Source organism: Pelmatolapia mariae, linkage group LG16_19 (genome assembly GCF_036321145.2).
Source record: "Pelmatolapia mariae isolate MD_Pm_ZW linkage group LG16_19, Pm_UMD_F_2, whole genome shotgun sequence".
NCBI lineage: Eukaryota > Metazoa > Chordata > Actinopteri > Cichliformes > Cichlidae > Pelmatolapia > Pelmatolapia mariae.
In genome coordinates, this window is record NC_086241.1 from 40,594,112 (window position 1) to 40,612,685 (window position 18,574).

At 43.9% G+C, this 18,574-nt stretch overlaps 1 protein-coding gene across 2 annotated transcripts; it reads left to right on the top strand.

Moving 5' to 3' along the window:
- The first annotated feature begins 7,671 nt into the window (after positions 1-7,671).
- Positions 7,672-15,889, top strand: lamtor3 (late endosomal/lysosomal adaptor, MAPK and MTOR activator 3). Of its 2 annotated transcripts, none has more exons than XM_063499643.1 (7): positions 7,672-7,780; positions 7,949-8,059; positions 10,204-10,238; positions 10,337-10,395; positions 11,078-11,211; positions 11,695-11,758; positions 15,549-15,889. In XM_063499643.1, exons 2-7 carry the CDS (start codon positions 8,051-8,053, stop codon positions 15,620-15,622), a joined length of 375 nt encoding a protein of 124 aa, XP_063355713.1. In that variant the 5' UTR covers positions 7,672-7,780; positions 7,949-8,050; the 3' UTR covers positions 15,623-15,889. The 2 variants fall into 2 exon arrangements, with proteins under 2 accessions (XP_063355713.1, XP_063355714.1); XM_063499644.1 differs by having other exon boundaries at positions 7,694-7,780; positions 8,004-8,059.
- The last annotated feature ends 2,685 nt before the right edge of the window (positions 15,890-18,574 follow it).

Sequence of the window (18,574 nt, forward strand, 5' to 3'; positions counted from 1 at the left end):
CAATTGTCCCTTCTTCTCAGGAAGGACAATCTACTAACCATATGTTACCATATGTAACCATATGTCTACTAACCATAAGGGTAACTGAACCTTCTGCTACATTAATATAATAATGAAATAAAATTGACGATAGTACAAATATTAGTCTAATTCTAATGAAAGTACTCAGTCATCTGTTATGTAGGAGACATGCAGCAAAAGATCATTTTTAAAAATAACTATTTTCTGTTGCCTACATTGTAGAGGTGCCTTTGCCTCCACACATAAACAGTAAAATGAGTTCAGTCAGGGGTTACAGTAGGAGTCAGCAGCTTAGGGAACCATAAGTTCTGTACAGTGGCTCAGCTTAGAGAAAAGAATCGCAACTCACAGTCACTTCTCATAATAAGCTCCACTGGGTTTGCTTTGTGTGCAGGCTGCGATCAGCTGACCTGCTCCTCTTTGTGGATTTACACAACTGAATTTAAGAAGATGTTTGCAGTTGGCTGATGTCCATCCTCAACAAGAAGAACAACACTCTTGACTCCATTTGTATGTCACAGCTCCCACATCTGTTCGTACTTAAGGTGGCCCTCTGGAAGGGAAGGCTCCCTTGTCCATATACGGCAGACATCTAGGCGCCATGCACACTCCAAAGGTCACAGATCACACATATGTCAACACGTATGTTCACATATTATAACAACACTGAACTGTGTACATTAGACCTACTTTATGAATACCAGAACCATATGCTGAGCCTAGATTTGTGTGAATGTGGAGGTATCAGTACAGGTGGGGGTGCATGTCTCTGTCAATTCATCTGTGTGTGTGCTTGTATTTGTGTGTCGTTATGTGCAACTATATATATTATTATATCTATGGATGATACATGTGTATATGCTGTGTGTATATGTGTATTTATACATTAAAAAAATATGTACACATATATATGTATTTGTATATGTGTGTGAAAGAAAAGCATCCTAGCTGGAGTAAAAAAGTTGTCAGAAAAATAAATACTCAAGTACAATACGGATATCTGACATTTCTACTTAAGTACAGTAACAAAGTATTTGTACTTTGAAATGTGATTACTTCTGTTCTCGATGCAGTTTTTTATTTTACATATGGATATTACTTTTAACAAAGTAATAGTAAAAGTAATATCCATGTCCACACTGTAGACTGCACCACTATTTTTCTCCTCCAGGACATGAATGGAAAGTAAGGATTTGAGCTACTGGGAACAGAACTCTACAAGAACCGGATTTCGATTCCCAAACGTGACATCAGATAGAAAGACCGTCAGGCTGCAGCATATGAAAAATGACTCTAACTATTTAGTGTTTAATTGCCTGTCATTTTATTTAGTGAAGCTTTACTGAAGGTGCTGGAACACTGGGTTGTTCTGGCCAACTTTAACCACTGCTTATATGATTGTGTGATGTTACATTGTTCAGGGAAACAGCAAAAAACCAAGAGCTGCATGTCAGACTTGACAGGCCTCCTTGGGCATGTTGAATATTAAGGTTCATCACAGTAGAAAAAGACTCAACAGTCATGGCTTACTAAAGACGTGCCATGAACATGGCAGTAATGTTCAGCAAAAACCAAACATGGGACACAAATAGTGGTACAATGGTGATTTGTTTTGCTACTGGAATACCTCGCCCTGCATGGCAAAGTATCCTTGAGCAAGGTACTGAACCCTGATGTTACTCCGGATGTATTTATTGAAGTGTGATTACTCATTAGTAAGGACAGAGACTAAGAAAAAAAAATGCTTTTATGAATGTGTGTGAGTGAGACGTGCTGTATAACAGTCCTTTGAACGCTCATGTAGAGAAAGAAAGTGCTATGCAAGAACAGGACGAGTTTTTAAAAAATGTCTTGATATATAAAGCCTTAGAAGTGAAAGAGCATGTAGTTAGTTAGCATGTAGAGCAGACAAAGTTACCCCCTGCATGTTGCAGGTGTCACAGCTGCTGTCTTCCATATTCAAAGATTGTGCCAACCTAAGCCAGCGGTTTATCTGAATGTACACTCTCAGCTGTTGCCTTAAACCATTTACATGTTTACACAATACAATTCAATATTATCATTCACACATTGACACAGCACAGGCACTCTTGTCTTGAAGAAGAACAAGCACTCACACGTTACTACTACTACTACTCTTGACTGAGGATGGCAACTTCAAGGGCTGCTGAAACGGTAAAGTTAAATTCAGTTGTCTATTTACAACATCCATTTTTAAGGCAGTCGGCCAAAGAAAAGAGACGACAAAAATTGGCACATTCTGTCTCGAATCATAGACTGGTGTGAAGTTTTGCTGGGACTTTGCGTTAATGTTTAGTTAAGGTTTGTGTCAATATTTGTGTTTCAAAGTTTTATTTAATTGCACGGGTTTAAGGAATATTAAAGTGTGTGTGTAGATTTTAAATTTGTGTTTTTTTTCCTGACCTGTAAAATGCTTTACTTTGTTTGACCAGTGTGATCCAATTGCCCCCCACCCCCAAAATATTGTGTTACCACCGGCCGGCACTGATTTCAACTTATATCTTTATCTTAAAGACCCCACACAACTACTATATTTTGGGAACATCCTGTTTAAAGGGACCCCCTGTCCCAGGTGAGCAGGACACTGTTCCACCCCTTTCCTGCAGGGCTCGTGTTGATGGGCTGGCCCCTGAGTGGGAGAGGTTCTTTGCCTTAGGGCTGCCTGAGCCAGTGATAGAAACTGTGCAGGAGTCTTGTGCACCATCCACAAGGGTTGCCTATTCCTACCACTGGGGACTGTTTGCAGGCCTGGACCCCTGGCTCTCCTAAGGGACCTGGACTTAGGCGTTGTCACCCTTCAGTGTCTTCCCTTTGACCCACTTGAGGATGCTGATGTGAAATTGCTCTTCCTCAAAACTGCCTTTTTGGTGGCCATAGCATCTGCCAGGAGGATTAGCGAGACCCACGCTCTGTCAGTCCTTACGGATTGCTGCAGGTGATTACTGGACGAGAAAGGGGGTAATCATCTGGTTCAACAATGCATTCCTGCTGAAGGCCCTGTCTGAATTCCAACTGTCCCAGTCGAGCTACAGTCAGCTCCCACTTGGGGCTTCAACCAGGAAGTAACTTGCCCTGTCAGGACCTTCACAGATTATGTGAAGTTACTCAGCCTTTTAGGTAAACAGACCAAGTGTTTGTCAGTTTTCACCCTGTGATCCTGGGCAGACCTCTGTCTAAATCCTAGATGCATAATTAGGTTATGGAGGAACCCTTAAAAGTAATGCAGTATGTTATTTAATTGCACCCAGGAGAAAGACATTCTTTATACTACTCAGTTAAGTTACTTTCATGTTACTCTGTAAAATGATCTGAAACACACTGTCTCATAATTACCAATTAACAATATTAACCTACAGGCTACATTCCCACACACCAACACAAATCCCTGCCCTGATGAGAACACACATATCTTTCTCTTAATATTTAGGTATGAACACAAAGCCGACAACACAAAGAAAAGATGAAAACCAGCACAAAAACACTTTAAAGTGATTGTCATGGTGATTCTACCATAGAAACATGAGCAGATAGAAATAGAGGCTGCACCCTGACTGCTCATCCCTTTGTTATCTGTTGAAGTTCAGCAGCGGCTGACTTTTTCACAGGTCAGCATCCACTCAGCTTTAACATCACTCTGGGTTCTTGGCTAGCTTAGCATTAGCATGCTATCTGCACAGGTGCTTGTGAAGAGCCGAAGTTGTTTTAACAGTATAATGCAGTTGTTTCTGTTCTGGAGCAATCTCCACTTTACCATCACGCTCTCATCCTTTTTTACAATAAAAATAAAAGTAATGTCCATATGATCGTAGTGAGAATGCAAGAATCGATCAGCGGCACTGATAGACAGGCAGACTAACGATTCCAAGGAACCAGTTCTTGATCCCAAGCACAAACACTAACACACAAAGTTTACAAGAATCCACGGCTTTTCATATATGAGCAAAAATCACACCACCACTTTCTGAACCAGCCAGGCTTCAGACGTCATCAGTGACATCACTTACTCTTAAAGAAGCAAGCCTCAATTCACGCTTCATTAAATACTTCCTGGATTTCTCGACACACACTCCGAAGCCTTGGCACAGTGCATCCCATCACTATCTAAAGGTACTTCCTATCTTCTATTCCTAACCTCTTTTCCTTGACCTAGATGAAAATGTAATTTAGATCACGTAAAAGTAGGCAGGGGCAAATCTAGGGTCAGAGTTTTAGGGGACCTCAGCTCCCCATCATAAACAAAAGCGAGCCGTTTATTTTGGCTGGTAGACATGAACATAAAATTCGAGCAAAGGCAAAACAAGGAGCGACAACTAGACTGAAACCTAAACTAGGAAAACTAAAAAACTATGAAAACTGTGACAAGACTGTAGAACTATGAATCAACTATGACGACTGTGAATACTGTGATGAGACGTGGAGGGAAAACAGACGACCTGACAATGAACAAAGTAAGACCGAGGACTTAAATACACACAGGAGGTGATCAGGGGAAGTGAAAACACACGGGGAAACAGCTGACTAGACAGGGGAAGTGAAACTAAACACAATGACAAAGACATACAAGACTCTTTCAAAATAAACCAGGAAACACTGAGAAAATAACACTAACCAAAGAAGAAAACTAAAACACGCAAAACACTGGGTCACAGACGCAGTACCATGACAAAAGTACCATTCTTCATTAAAGACAGCGGAAAATCACACTGCCACGCCATACACAAGAAGCAGTCTGGTCAGACAACTGCTTTTACATACAGACCCTCCCTTTATTGTGCAGAGACAATACGAGAAAGAGAGAGACAGTCTCAGTTTCCTTGTGGGAACAGGTAAAAGGGTGATGCCTTACCTGTTCCCCAAACCGTAGGCTGACGCACCTGGTTTATTTATTTATTTAATTATTGAAAAAGCTATCAATCTGTCAATCCTTTCCGTGTCCGGGCCGGGTGAGGTTTCCTCGAGCAGTTCACTGATCATTTGCATAGGAACGGTTTCAGTCAGGATTTAGAGTGTGTGATAGCACAGAAACAGGACTAGAATTGACTTCTTATGGCCTCTGACAGTTGACTCATCCCTGTGCTTGTTCTGCTAGACTCAGCATCTGCAAGATGCTCAATGCAACATTCACTACTATTGAGCACAGTATTTTACTTCAGAGATACAAACAGTTGGTATTAAAGTAACTGCAAAAAAGTGGTTTTAATCACGTCTTCACACAGTCAGAGAGTTCCATCAGGTCACTCTGAAAGGTGCTTGAGAAGCCTTTAGCTGCAGCAGAGAGAATTCAAAATCTTGAATAATTATGCCCCACTGTGTCTTAAAGACCGCATACCTCATTATCCAAACTTTGCTTTCAGACTGCAGGGTTACTTGTGATTCTTAGATTTTTCAAAGTAGAATGGAAAACATAGCCTTTAGCTTTGAGACTCTACTTTTAGGTTCCAGTGTCATGGTCCTGGGTCGGTGACCCAGCGTTTTGAGTTTATTGTTATTATTTTCTAGTTTCTTCTGATTTTGTATTAGTTCTTAGGGTCTGGGTCTTGTGGTTTGTGTTACTGTTATCCCTACCTGTGTCCTCTCCCGGTGTTCCGTTCGTGTCTCTGAGTTTGTGTTTGTAAAACAGTCTGTGAGTTTCCTGTTTTACTTTGAAGGTCTGTGTCTCGTTATGTCCATTAGTTTCATCTGTGTCCACCCCTGCGTGCCATTTCCTCATTACCTGGTGTGTATTTATAGTGTGTGTTTGCCTCTGCTCGTCGTCGGTTCGTCTGTGTTGTTTGGTCATCTCTGTGTCTCTCTGCTCCACATTCTGCTCTCCATTCCCAGCTCTTCATCCCCCGTGTAACCTCCTTATGTTTTCCCCTGCATGTGGCTTCGTGAGTTATGGTTTCAGGTTTTGTTTATCATTAGTTTTCCCCAGTTTAGGTTTAGTTTTGCCCTCGCCTTTGTTATTGACTGTGCACTGTAAATAAACTCACTCGCATCACCCCCGCTGTCTGCAACTTGGGTACTCCTTCACATCACTACATGACTGCTGCCCCAGCCGTGACACCCAGCTTCAATTCGGGAGACAGATGCTCTCTCTACTTATAAGATTAGGCTTAAGATTCCCATTTGTGATAAAGTGTATCAGCTGGATCACGTGACCCTGAACCACCCCTTAGTTATGTTGCAAAAGGCTTAGGCTTAGGCTACTGGGGAGCTGCCATTGATGCACTGAGCATTTCTTTTTTATTCATCTCTTTTCAATCTCTTTGTGTTTATACACCTCTAGTGGTTTCTTATTGTTAAAAGGTAGTTTTTCCTTCCCACTCTCACTCAGTGTTTGCTCACAGGACAAATTTAACTATTCATTGTTTACTTACCAGTGTACCACCCTATATTCTAAACATCTAAGAAACAAATAATAATACTTCCCTCTCTGGGATGATTATCACCTGCAGTTCATTGACGTGGGATGGAGGTTTTCATGTTTTGCAAACAACGGAGCAATGTGTGCAAGAAGAATACAAGAAAGTATAAAATGTAACGAGGTGTTTAGTTGGAAGTGAATGGGCATAGATAGAAATTCATATACACTGGGTCAGTCAGATCAGTATTTGATCAGGGGTGTCAAACTCCAGTCCTCGAGGGCCGGTGTCCTGAAACTTTTCCATGTGAATAAAATTACTCTATAGACTCTATAGCACTCCACTGCATGCTGAGGTGACAACCCCTAATCCTACTGAAGTAAATTAAAGTGAAGTAAAGTCTAAAAGTACTTTTATTGCACCATGTTCATTCAGTCATGAGCTGCTGTAACATAAATCAAATGGCTGACTTGCCACCTCAACATGCAGTCAGGTTCTACAGAGTATTCCTACAGATGAAGGAAATGTCACTAGAAATCAGAAGAAGACTATTATCATTGGGCACTGGGTAAATTTACAGGGCCACAATCAAGATACACTGTTTAAGATGATCCATCTCACATTTGGCCAGTTTAGTATTACCACCTAATCTTACATGGATGTCTCATAGGAGCTGGAGAAAACCCTTGCAAGCACAGGGAGAACCTGCCAGGGTTTAAGCCAGAAAATCTTTTGCTATCAGGTGACAGTGCAAAGCACAGAAACAATGTACCACCCTTATCAGCAAATAAATATATATAAAAGGAAAAGAACATTTAGATTTGGCTGTAAAAGAAGCCATAAAAATATTTCAGCTGATCTAGTTTTCAACTTCAGCTGGATCAAATAAAGAGCATAATAAGACAGAGACTGGGGAAAAGTAGAAAAGCAACTGGGGAAAGAAAAGAAAAGAAAGGAATGATGGAGGGAAGACATAATAATAATAATACATTTTATTTGAAAGCGCCTTTCAGAACACTCAAGGACACTGTACACGGCAGAATAATAAAAACAGAATAATATATTCATATAATGAATACATATCCATCTGTTGGTGTTTTTCTGTTATGAGTAATGTGCAGTTTACATCATATACAAAAAACACCAATAGAGAATAGGCAAAAGGCAACCGATCCAAGCTCAGTAAAGTGAAAGGTGATCAATGTACTACAAAAAGAGAAGAAAGTGATTTTTGAGCACCTTTCATGTCTATACCAGTTGGTGGCGCTAATGCACCACTTTGTGGTTTGCCAGCCACCAAAAATCAAGAAGAAGAAGTAATCACGTGATTATGTTTTTTTAATCTCCCTTTCCAGATCCCGAGGGTTATGTTTTTGTTTTAAAGTCGTTCAAAGGTTTGTCATTTCGTTTGAGATTTTAATGTGTATTTCCAATTTGCCTGTCTAGTTATTTTTATCATTTGTTTTTAGTTTAATAAGGAGATGTTAACTCACGCATTTATATTATCGTTGTATTATCTGGGAAACAGCTCATATGGTTGTTTGCTTTATTTGACATAAAAGAATGTGAAGTTCCGACGACGTACTCAGTCCTCTGTGTGAACAACTATCATTACAGTCATCTCCCTGCAGTCGTCGAGCGGTCTCGATACCTCGATAGCTGCCATGGCCGATGTAAGTATGAGATGTCTGTCATTCTTCTTGAGTTCCCGTCTCCAAAATGGAGAAGCAGGAAAAAACGTATTGCTGATAATTTCTATAAAAAAGGACACGTGAAGTACTGTTCGAGATTAAAAGCGCTCTCAAAAGTAAGCACTTATTTACTTGTTTATTTTATTTTGATCTCTTTATTTTTGCGGGTGTCGGAGATTAATGAAGCGGCTTCCTGTGCCCTTATCATGATGTCGAGGCGACCACTGCGGAGTGTATTTTGGAACCTTCACAGTGCAACTGTGCTCGCGGCGTCGTCTGTGCGCGAGCCGATTTTGACGTCACATCACGTGTCTGTGGTCGTGCACTTTTCGGTTCGTTGCGCTGCCTCCGGAGCTGGGTGGAAAGCATAAGTGTACGATTGTTTCGGTTTTTTAAATGACGTTCCAGCACAGAAACTCGGAGACGTGCAGATATACAGAGAGAGAGATGTTGGAGGAGTTTTTTTTTTTGAAAAAACAAGAAAAACTCTTCCGGCTTCCGGTTTTGACCTCTTCTCTTCCTGTATCAGCGCGTATGTGGCGATTGTCTGAGCGGCGACGCCTGTCGTTCAGGAGAATATGCAGTGCTGCCATAACAGCGGGTTTCGCAATGCTGAAATATGCAAGTCCGTACTTCGCAAGTTCACATGCAAGTCTGGATTTCGCGAGACCCGGGAGGAAGCTAGACCAGGAAGGAAACGCAAACTTTATTTCAAAATATTATACGTGTATGCACAGCTCACGCTGCTTATTGAACAAAAACAAACGTGTCCGATGTCAGAATGCTTTTATTTTTATTTTTATTTTAGTAGACACTCAAAACTTAAAATAGACAGCTAGTGTTTGGAAGAGAATTGAAAAAAAAAATATAAAAAAAACCCCATAATTTGATCATCACTGGAGCAGTCTTCAGGATCTTCACGTATCAACATGCTGTTTCTGCTCCCGGTGGGATTAAAATATTTATAATGTTAGATTTATTTCAGAGTCAGCTGTTAAAATAAAAACGGCACATTTTCACATCCAGGGATAAGGACCGGTGAAATATTCAGTTCAGTATACTGACAGCTCTCCAAGTAAGACTTTGAAATAAAACGACCCAGTTATGAAGCTTAACTTATATTCTCGGCCAAACCGATTTGCTGTAATAAGTTTTGGAAATGATGTGCGTCCTCACCAGCTGTAGTGAACCTTGACCAGGAGTCAAGGTTCACTACAGCTGGTGAGGACGAAAATGAAACGACAGACGAAAATGTCAGAGCAAAAATGACATTTGGAAAAATGTCAGAGCACTTTTGCAAATAGGTGATGTCTTGATAAATCGAGCGATATTTGAAGTTTACGCATCTACATCCTGAAAATATTGTAAGAGTTAATTTTGTTCCACAGAAATGGTAACATCTCAAACTTTACGAACACTTCTAGCAACTTTCCTCCGCCATTGCTGCTTATAAGTTTTGGACAAACAGAATTCTGGGATACTTGGCTTCACCAAGTCCAGATAAGTCACCGGACACATGAGTGACCAGGCTGCAGTGTACGCGCTGTAATGCTCGCTTTGCTCATTGCTGCACCCATGGTTCACAGAAACTTGTATTTATACCAGTCATTATTGTGCAGGAAACCACTGCAGTATTCTAGACGATAGGCGTCGCCGCCCAGACAGTATCACCAGATAAGTGCTAATACAGGAAAAGAGGAAGTCAAGACTTTGTCAAGTGTGGGGGTTTTTTTTTTCCCCCACAAACTCAAGTTTTCAATCTCCCTCTGTATATCTGTGTGTCTCTGCAGTGGCCTCAGCGACAAGATACAAATATTGAAAGGTCATAACTAGCTGACGCCCCGCAAAAATTGTCACACGACATATCATATGACATCAAAATCACAGTGCGACACCAGCGATGTGTCGACTATAATAGTACTGTCACACAGACTAGCTGTAACACATACTTGTTGTACGCTGCCTCCATCTGACAACAGAGCTCACTGCAACCAGCTGGGCCGTCCCAGGAGTGGAGCGGACACCATACGTGCTCCCTCTGCTGGACGATGACGTATGGTTTGTTAGCTCTGACCAACTATCTAACTTTTTTTTTTTTTTTTTTTTTAATGTAAAATTATTTGCAGGATTTGAAGAGGTATCTTTACAAACAGTTGCAAAGGTGTGTATCATTAAAGTAACAAAATCTTCAATGTTACAGTCGACACTATCAGGATGTTCAGTGTTTAATGAGGAAGTTTTGTTGTTTGTCTCCTTCAGCATTGAAGGTCTTCATGCTATTGTGGTCACTGATAGGGACGGTGTCCCGGTTATTAAAGGTAAGAAACATTCTGAATGGCTGGTTATTGCTGGTCTCACTGCTGTCATGTGGAAAACTGTAAAATCCATCAGAGCAAAAGTAACAGAAGAGAAATTTGGTAGTAGAATTAAAGTGTGTTTGAATAGAACCTAAAACCAGTTTCCACATTGGCACTGATAGGAGTAGCTGCTCCTGAAGGTGGAAGTCAGCCAGGAGGGAAGTCCACGAGCTATCAGTTTCAGATCAACTCACAGTTATTCTGTGAATCGCACATACTATTGCACAGAACATCAGAGCAGAGAGCACACTTGACTTACTTTGTTTGTATATGTCTCTTTTTGGCTGCTGTTACAACCAAATTTCCCCTTGTGGGACAATTAAAGGATTATTCTATTCTATTCTATTCTATTCTATAAGATGTTTTTTCTTAAAAAAAAAAAAAAAAAGGATTTTTGTATTTTACTAAATATATTAATGTTTCAAATCTTTTCAAATTTGAATTTCCAAGAAATGTTATATATTAATTGAGAGAAAAATGTAACCAGTTGCTCTTTAGTGGGGAAAAAAAGCAAATAAGTTGCATCATAAATATACTGAATTATGCGGGTTTGGGCAGTATTTGAAACAAATGTCAGCAGACATTCCTTATGTGGAGAGTGTTTTATCCCTACATCCCTGACATCATTGCTGTATCCTTGCAGTTGCCAACGACAATGCCCCAGTTCATGCTTTGAGACCTGGCTTCCTGTCTACGTTTGCTCTGGCCACTGATCAGGGCAGCAAACTGGGCCTTTCTAAGAACAAGAGCATCATCTGCTATTATAACGCCTACCAGGTCAGACCCCTTCTTTCCACCAATCAGGAGTTTGGTATATTTGTCATACCATAGTCTAGCTCCACAAATATCATATATTCTATATTTGTTACACAGAAAGTGAAATATTTCAAGCCTTTAACAATTGTGAAAAATAAAATAAAGCTTTTTGCTATAATGAAAGCAAACAGCATATTCATTTATACACACAGTACTTGTTTTAGGGTCCTTTGCCCCAAATTACTGCATCAGTGTGGCATACAAGCATAAGGTCAGGTTGTTTTGATGATGGTCTTCAGCTCTTCTGCATATCAGAAGTCGAGGGGATAAAATTTTATATATGAATTTCAAGCCCTGACCTCTACCCAAGTTTAATGTCATTATTTCAGTTTGTTCTAAGGTCAGGATGAGTATGGATTGACCAACTCAGAAACTCAGGTTTGATAAAGTATATCTAGTTTATTTAACTTTTTTTATAACATGTAATGTTTCTGGATTGAACAGATTGTGCAGTTCAATCGGCTACCACTGGTCATCAGCTTCATTGCCGGCAACACTGCCAACACAGGTAAAGTTTGAGCCAGCGATCAGCAGAGTGTCATGCCATTTCGATGTCATATGAAGAGTCAGTAGTTGTCAATATAAAATCAGCATTACAAGTGAAATTTAACCAAATCACAGGATCTTCGATTCTATTCTATTTTGACTCAGACTGTCAGAAATATTATAATTCTGATCATTTATCAGGACATATTCATGTATGTGTATATATATATGTATACACACACACACACATACAACACCCATCTCGCCCCTGCGGGCGGTTTATCCTTCAAGCTCGGGTCCTCTACCAGAGGCCTGGGAGCTTGAGGGTCCTGCGCAGTATCTTAGCTGTTCCCAGGACTGCGCTCTTCTGGACAGAGATCTCCGATGTTGTCCCCGGGATCTGCTGGAGCCACTCGCCTAGCTTGGGAGTCACCGCACCTAGTGCTCCGATTACCACGGGGACCACAGTTACCTTCACCCTCCACATCCTCTCGAGCTCTTCTCTGAGCCCTTGGTATTTCTCCAGCTTCTCGTGTTCCTTCTTTCTGATGTTGCTGTCATTCGGAACCGCTACATCAATCACTACGGCTGTCTTCTTCTGTTTGTCCACCACCACTATGTCCGGTTGGTTAGCCACCACCATTTTGTCCGTCTGTATCTGGAAGTCCCACAGGATCTTAGCCCGGTCATTCTCCATCACCCTTGGGGGCGTCTCCCATTTTGACCTCGGAACTTCCAGGCCATACTCGGCACAGATGTTCCTGTACACTATGCCGGCCACTTGGTTATGGCGCTCCATGTATGCCCTGCCTGCTAGCATCTTGCACCCTGCTGTTATGTGCTGGATTGTCTCAGGGGCATCTTTACACAGCCTGCACCTGGGGTCTTGCCTGGTGTGATAGACCCCAGCCTCTATGGATCTTGTACTCAGAGCTTGTTCTTGTGCTGCCATGATTAGTGCCTCTGTGCTGTCTTTCAGTCCAGCTTTGTCCAGCCACTGGTAGGATTTCTGGATATCAGCCACCTCCTCTATCTGCCGGTGGTACATACCGTGCAGGGGCCTGTCCTTCCATGATGGTTCCTCGCCTTCCTCCTCTTTCTTGGGTTTCTGCTGCCTGAGGTATTCACTGAGCACGCTGTCAGTTGGGGCCATCTTCGTGATGTATTCGTGGATGTTTCTTGTCTCATCCTGGACTGTGGTGCTGACACTCACCAGTCCCCGGCCTCCTTCCTTCCGCTTAGCGTACAGTCTCAGGGTGCTGGACTTCGGGTGAAACCCTCCATGCATGGTCAGGAGCTTTCTTGTCTTTATGTCAGTGGCTGCTGTCTCCTCCTTTGGCCAGCCTATTACCCCAGCAGGGTACCTGATCACGGGCAGGGCGTAGGTGTTGATGGCCCGGATCTTGTTCTTACCGTTCAGCTGACTCCTCAGGACTTGCCTGACCCTCTGCAGGTACTTGGTGGTTGCAGCTTTCCTAGCGGCCTCTTCATGGTTCCCATTTGCCTGCGGGATCCCCAGGTACTTGTAACTGTCCTCTATGTCTGCAATGTTGCCTTCTGGTAGTTCAATCCCCTCAGTTCTGACTACCTTCCCTCTCTTTGTTACCATCCGACTACACTTCTCCAGTCTGAACGACATTCCAATGTCATTGCTGTATAGCCTGGTAGTGTGGATCAGTGAATCGATGTCTCGTTCACTCTTGGCATACAGCTTGATGTCATCCATGTACAGGAGGTGGCTGACAACCGCTCCGTTTCGTAGTCGGTATCCATAGCCAGTCTTGTTAATGATCTCACTGAGGGGGTTCAGGCCTATGCAGAACAGCAGTGGGGACAGAGCATCTCCTTGGTAGATCCCGCACTTGATGGTGACTTGTGCTATGGGCTTGGAGTTGGCCTCTAGTGTTGTACGCCACATCCCCATTGAGTTCCTGATGAAGGCTCTTAGGGTCCTGTTGATCTTGTACAATTCTAGGCATTCCATTATCCAGCTGTGGGGCATTGAGTCATAGGCCTTCTTGTAATCAATCCAGGCTGTGCACAGGTTGGTCAGTCTGGTCTTGCAGTCTCGGCTGCCTGTTCTGTCTACCAGTAGCTGGTGTTTTGCGCCTCTGGTATTCTTGCCAATCCCTTTCTGTGCCCCGCTCATGTATTGACCCATGTGCCTGTTCATCTTAGCCGATATGATGCCTGACAGGAGCTTCCATGTAGTACTGAGGCAGGTTATTGGTCGGTAGTTGGAGGGGACCGGTCCCTTCTTGGGGTCCTTGGGGATCAGGACCGTCCGACCTTCGGTTAGCCATTCCGGGTGTCTCTCGTTAACTAGCAGCTGGTTCATTTGTGCTGCCAGACGCTCGTGGAGTGCAGTCAGCTTCTTCTGCCAGTAGGCGTGAACCATGTCGGGCCCTGGTGCTGTCCAACTCTTCATACTGGAGACCCTTTCTTGGATGTCTGCCACTGTGATGGTTACTGGACCCTGTTCAGGGAGGTCGCTATGGTCTGCCCTCAGATCCACTAGCCACTGAGCATTGCTGTTATGGGTTGCATCCTTCTCCCATATGTTCTTCCAGTATTGCTCCGTCTCCAGCCTTGGTGGTGCTGTTCTCTTATTGTTCCCTTGCCACTGAGAGTACAACTTTGCTGGTTCTGTGGAGAACAGCTGGTTTATTCTCCTGCCTTCTATCTCTCTGGTGTACCTTCTCAAGCGGCTGGCCAAGGCTGTGAGTCTTTGCTTGGCAGTTTCCAAGGCCTCAGGTATGGACAGCTTGCTGTATTTCTTATGCACCTTCTTTGTCGCGCCTTTCTGCAACTCCGTTAGTTGGCTAACCTCCCTTCGTGCTACTTTGATCTTGCCCTCTAGCCTCCTTCTCCATGGAGGGTACTGCCCCTTGTGGCTGTTCAACTTGTAGCCAAGCATCTCACTGATCACTGCTGCCGTATTGTAGATCAGCTTGTTAGTGTCGGTAATCGTGGTTGTAGGTATCATCCGTAGTGCTGCATTAACATCATCTAGCAGACCTTCTGAGGGTACTTCACGTAATCTTGGTAACCGGCTACGGGGGATCCAGGTTTCAAGCTTGGCCATGATCCTATCTTTCAGGTCCAGAGATAGATAGATAGATAGATAGATAGATAGATATAGATATATATATATATATATATATAACATGTGTGTGTGTACACACACACACACACACACACACACACACACAGTACCTGAGGATAAACCACAGAAAAACATGAAGGAGATTTGGGAAGTGGTGTAGTAGTTAGTAAATGCCCAATGAGCAAATGTGACCGAAATGATGGAGTTTGAGATGCTGTGACAAACGTGACGCTTGCAAGATTATCTGTGAAGAGAACGGGCCTGGTGGTAGGGTTGGGCGATATGTAAACATTTTCCAACCGACAATCGTCAGTCTAATAATTGACGATGGGCGATATATTCACGCATGCGCAGACTTTTTGACGGGCGGAGCAATGTAATCATGCACGGACTGATTTGCGTGTTTACAACACAGAAGTCCAAACATGGACAAAGTAATTTCCCCCCAAAATTAGGGCTGCCAGCTTTAATGCGGTCATCACGATTAACGTGATTAAACTTTTGAACGCGCTCAACCCGTCTGGAGCGCAGAATGAACAAACTTTGGACAAATTGCAGATGTAGCATTTGGGCGCATTCTGAGGAATGATAATAAACCTCATAAATATTATGTGTCTGTACTCACTGTGTGTTATGAGTTCTTCTCCTCACATGTAATGTCATATTTGTTGAGTAACAGCACAACACTGTCCTTGTGTGTCCTCAGGTCTGATAATGAGCCTGGAGAAAGAGCTGGCTTCACTAACAGAGGAGCTGAGGCAGGTGGTGGAAGTGACTTAAAGTTGTGACATATCAGCTGCACAGTCACATGATCTGCATCACATCCTGCTCACCTTCATGCTCTCAGTGCTTCTGCATTCATGTCTTTAACAGATCTGACTAAATATAAGACCTGTGCATATCTTGCTGTGTTTTCTGTACACCTTTGTGCCATTAACGGATATTTCTTGTAGAATTTCTTGTCTGATTAAATCTGTAATTATAAGCATTTAAAAATGTCTTTTTTGGTTGGACGGGGGAATTGCCAATAAAAATAATACCACTGAGGTTAAATTTTACTTATATTTTATTTTATTTATTATTGGAATTTAACTTTTTTTTTTTTTTTTTTTGGAGGGTCTTGCTTTAAGCATTTCATGATATTAGTCGTGTACTGCTGTAACAGTGCTGTATGTATGAAGGAAAAATGATTCGGAGAATATTTAGATGTGATTTATATCATTTGAAAATGTAAATTTAAAAAAATATCTCTTTTTTTTTTTTTTTTTTTTTTTTTTTTTTTAAACCTGTCCCGTTTGGTTCTTTTGCCATCAGAATTATTGTCTAAAGGCGAAGAAAGATGCCCAACGGATTTACTTTACCAAATGGACCATCCCAGCCTTGCCGTAATGGTCCATTTGATTTACCTTTTATTGTTTATTTTATTTTATTTTATTTTTTTTTACTTGCTAGATACGGGACAGGGGAAAAGAAAAGGGAGAAAGAAAGAGGGGGGAAAAAACAAAACAAAACAAAACAAAAAACAGCGGAGAAGAGGGACGGGGATAAAGGGCAAAAAACAAAAACCAACAAAATAAGCAGACAAAAAATACATATCTGGATCACCTGTTGAGAAAGAAAAAAGAAAACAAGCAGAAGAAAACGAGAGTAATAGAATAAACAACATCACAATGATATATGGGAATATAACACTACATACTTAATATTAAACATTATTGTGCAGCACGTAAGATCGACAGCGCACAGTGTGCTTTGAGGTAGGAGCCAAAAAGGGTGTAGTTTGTGTCTGTGATCACCTGTGTGTACACCTGTGAGCATGAGCGCGCTTGTATTTAAAAGGTTCCTTAATGTAATGATCTGCTAGAGGGTGTGGGGGGCCACAGTCCCATCCTCCAGGGCATGAAGCAGGTATGGAGGAGATCAAAACTCCAGACATCCAGAGGCCCCCAGAACACAAGAGACCAAGGAAGACCAACAGAGGGGCAGCTGCGCCACTGTCCCAGAAAGAGCTGAGGAGAGTCCCAGATGAGGGATCACTCAGCAGCCGCGGAGCAGAAGCCAGGGGGGGTTGCAGTGACGTGCCCGTGAGCTCCGCCGGCAGCCAGCTGTGCCTGAGTGACTGAGCCCCAGGCCGAGAGGCCGAGGGCACCCCACCCCCGAAGTGGCCCGAGCGAGCCCCAGGTTCCAGGCCCCGATAAGCAGCCACCAAGGAGTGAGCCGGTGTGTACCCGGACGCCCACCCCCGGACACAAAGAACCACCAACGCATCGATGTCTGAGGGCGTCTGCCACCGGCAGGGGAAGTGGTGGGGGGAGATAGGCCTCCAAACCTTGGAGGGCCTGAGATGTCCCCAGAGAGGTGGCGTCTGATACCCAACCTGACATATAGACACAGACATACAGGCACACTCAAATACAAACATCCATTCCCACCCTCATGCTCTCATAGGCAATTACTCCACACTCAACCAACGTGGAGACAGACATAAAGAGACGCTGTACACACAATCACACTCCCCAAGCGTACTCTAAGAACCGGGTCTAGGTACCCTTGCCCCTGGAGGGGGAAACTGCACCCAGACCCAGGTGGTGTTACCCTTTTCCCTGCAGTGGGGAGAAGCAGACTGCCCCGACTCCGCAGCAGCAGGGAGGCCCCACACCCCAGACCCCAGTCGGAAGGCCAACTCCTCCTCCTAGCCCCCCCGCTCCAGCAGGCCGCAGAGACCGGGGGTGTGAGAAGACTCCAAACCTCCCTCTACCCGCTCATATGTAGTGTTGATGTATATGTGTTCTAAGGTGCAATTAAAACCCAGGAGGGCATGGAGCTACCTGCCAGAGAGCAGCAGGTAAGCGCATAGCCCCTCCTGATAGCCCTCAATGTCTACGTGTATTTAAAATTGAGAGGTGGGCAACGACGCCAGGGGTGAGGTGTACACCCTGATGGTAATTTGGAGTCCGTGTTGTGAGCCCACCCCCAAGATCCTATATGTATGTGTTATGAGAGTGTGAGTAATGTGAATGTCTAAGTTGTGAGATAAAATTGAGGCAGAGGCAGCCAGAAGGGGACAGAGGGGGGGGATGCCTCCTCTGCACCCTGGTGACACACCCCTACCCCAAGGCCCTGCATGTGTGGGTGATTGTGGTGGAGCGGGAAGAGGGAGGCAGCTGGAGATGGGGAGGGAAGAAAGGGAGGGGCAAGTGACCCCTCCCTGGGGCCAGCTCCCCCGCTGACCCCAGTAGGCACCCCCATGCTCTGCAACCCGCCAGGGAAAGGGGGCCCAGGCCCATCCGGACCAGGGCCCAGTGCAGCAGCGCCGCCCGGCCCCACAGAGCCCGGGACAGCCCACCCGACCCCACTACAGAGAAAACTGCACCCACCCCATCATCCACTCATCTTCCAGACTACACAAGACAATAGACGCCCAGGCTGAGATCTTCCTCCACCTCTCCTATATCTCCCCCTCCTGCAGAGAGAATTCCTGAGGAGAGGAAAGCTCCTGCAAGATGTGACAACCTCCCCCACCAGTTGAAGAGTCCCCCAGGTGGCTCGATGCACTGGCGGCGCCCTGCGCCAGGACTGGGCCCCCATATACCCACCCGCCCACAACCCCAGCAACACACCAACCAGGACCCGAGCCCCCGAGGCCCGGCCAGGGCCCCAGCCCAGAGACGGAGTGCCCCCAGAACCTCACGCCCGTCCCGGACCCACCCAGGGGCAGCTAGGCTACCAGGT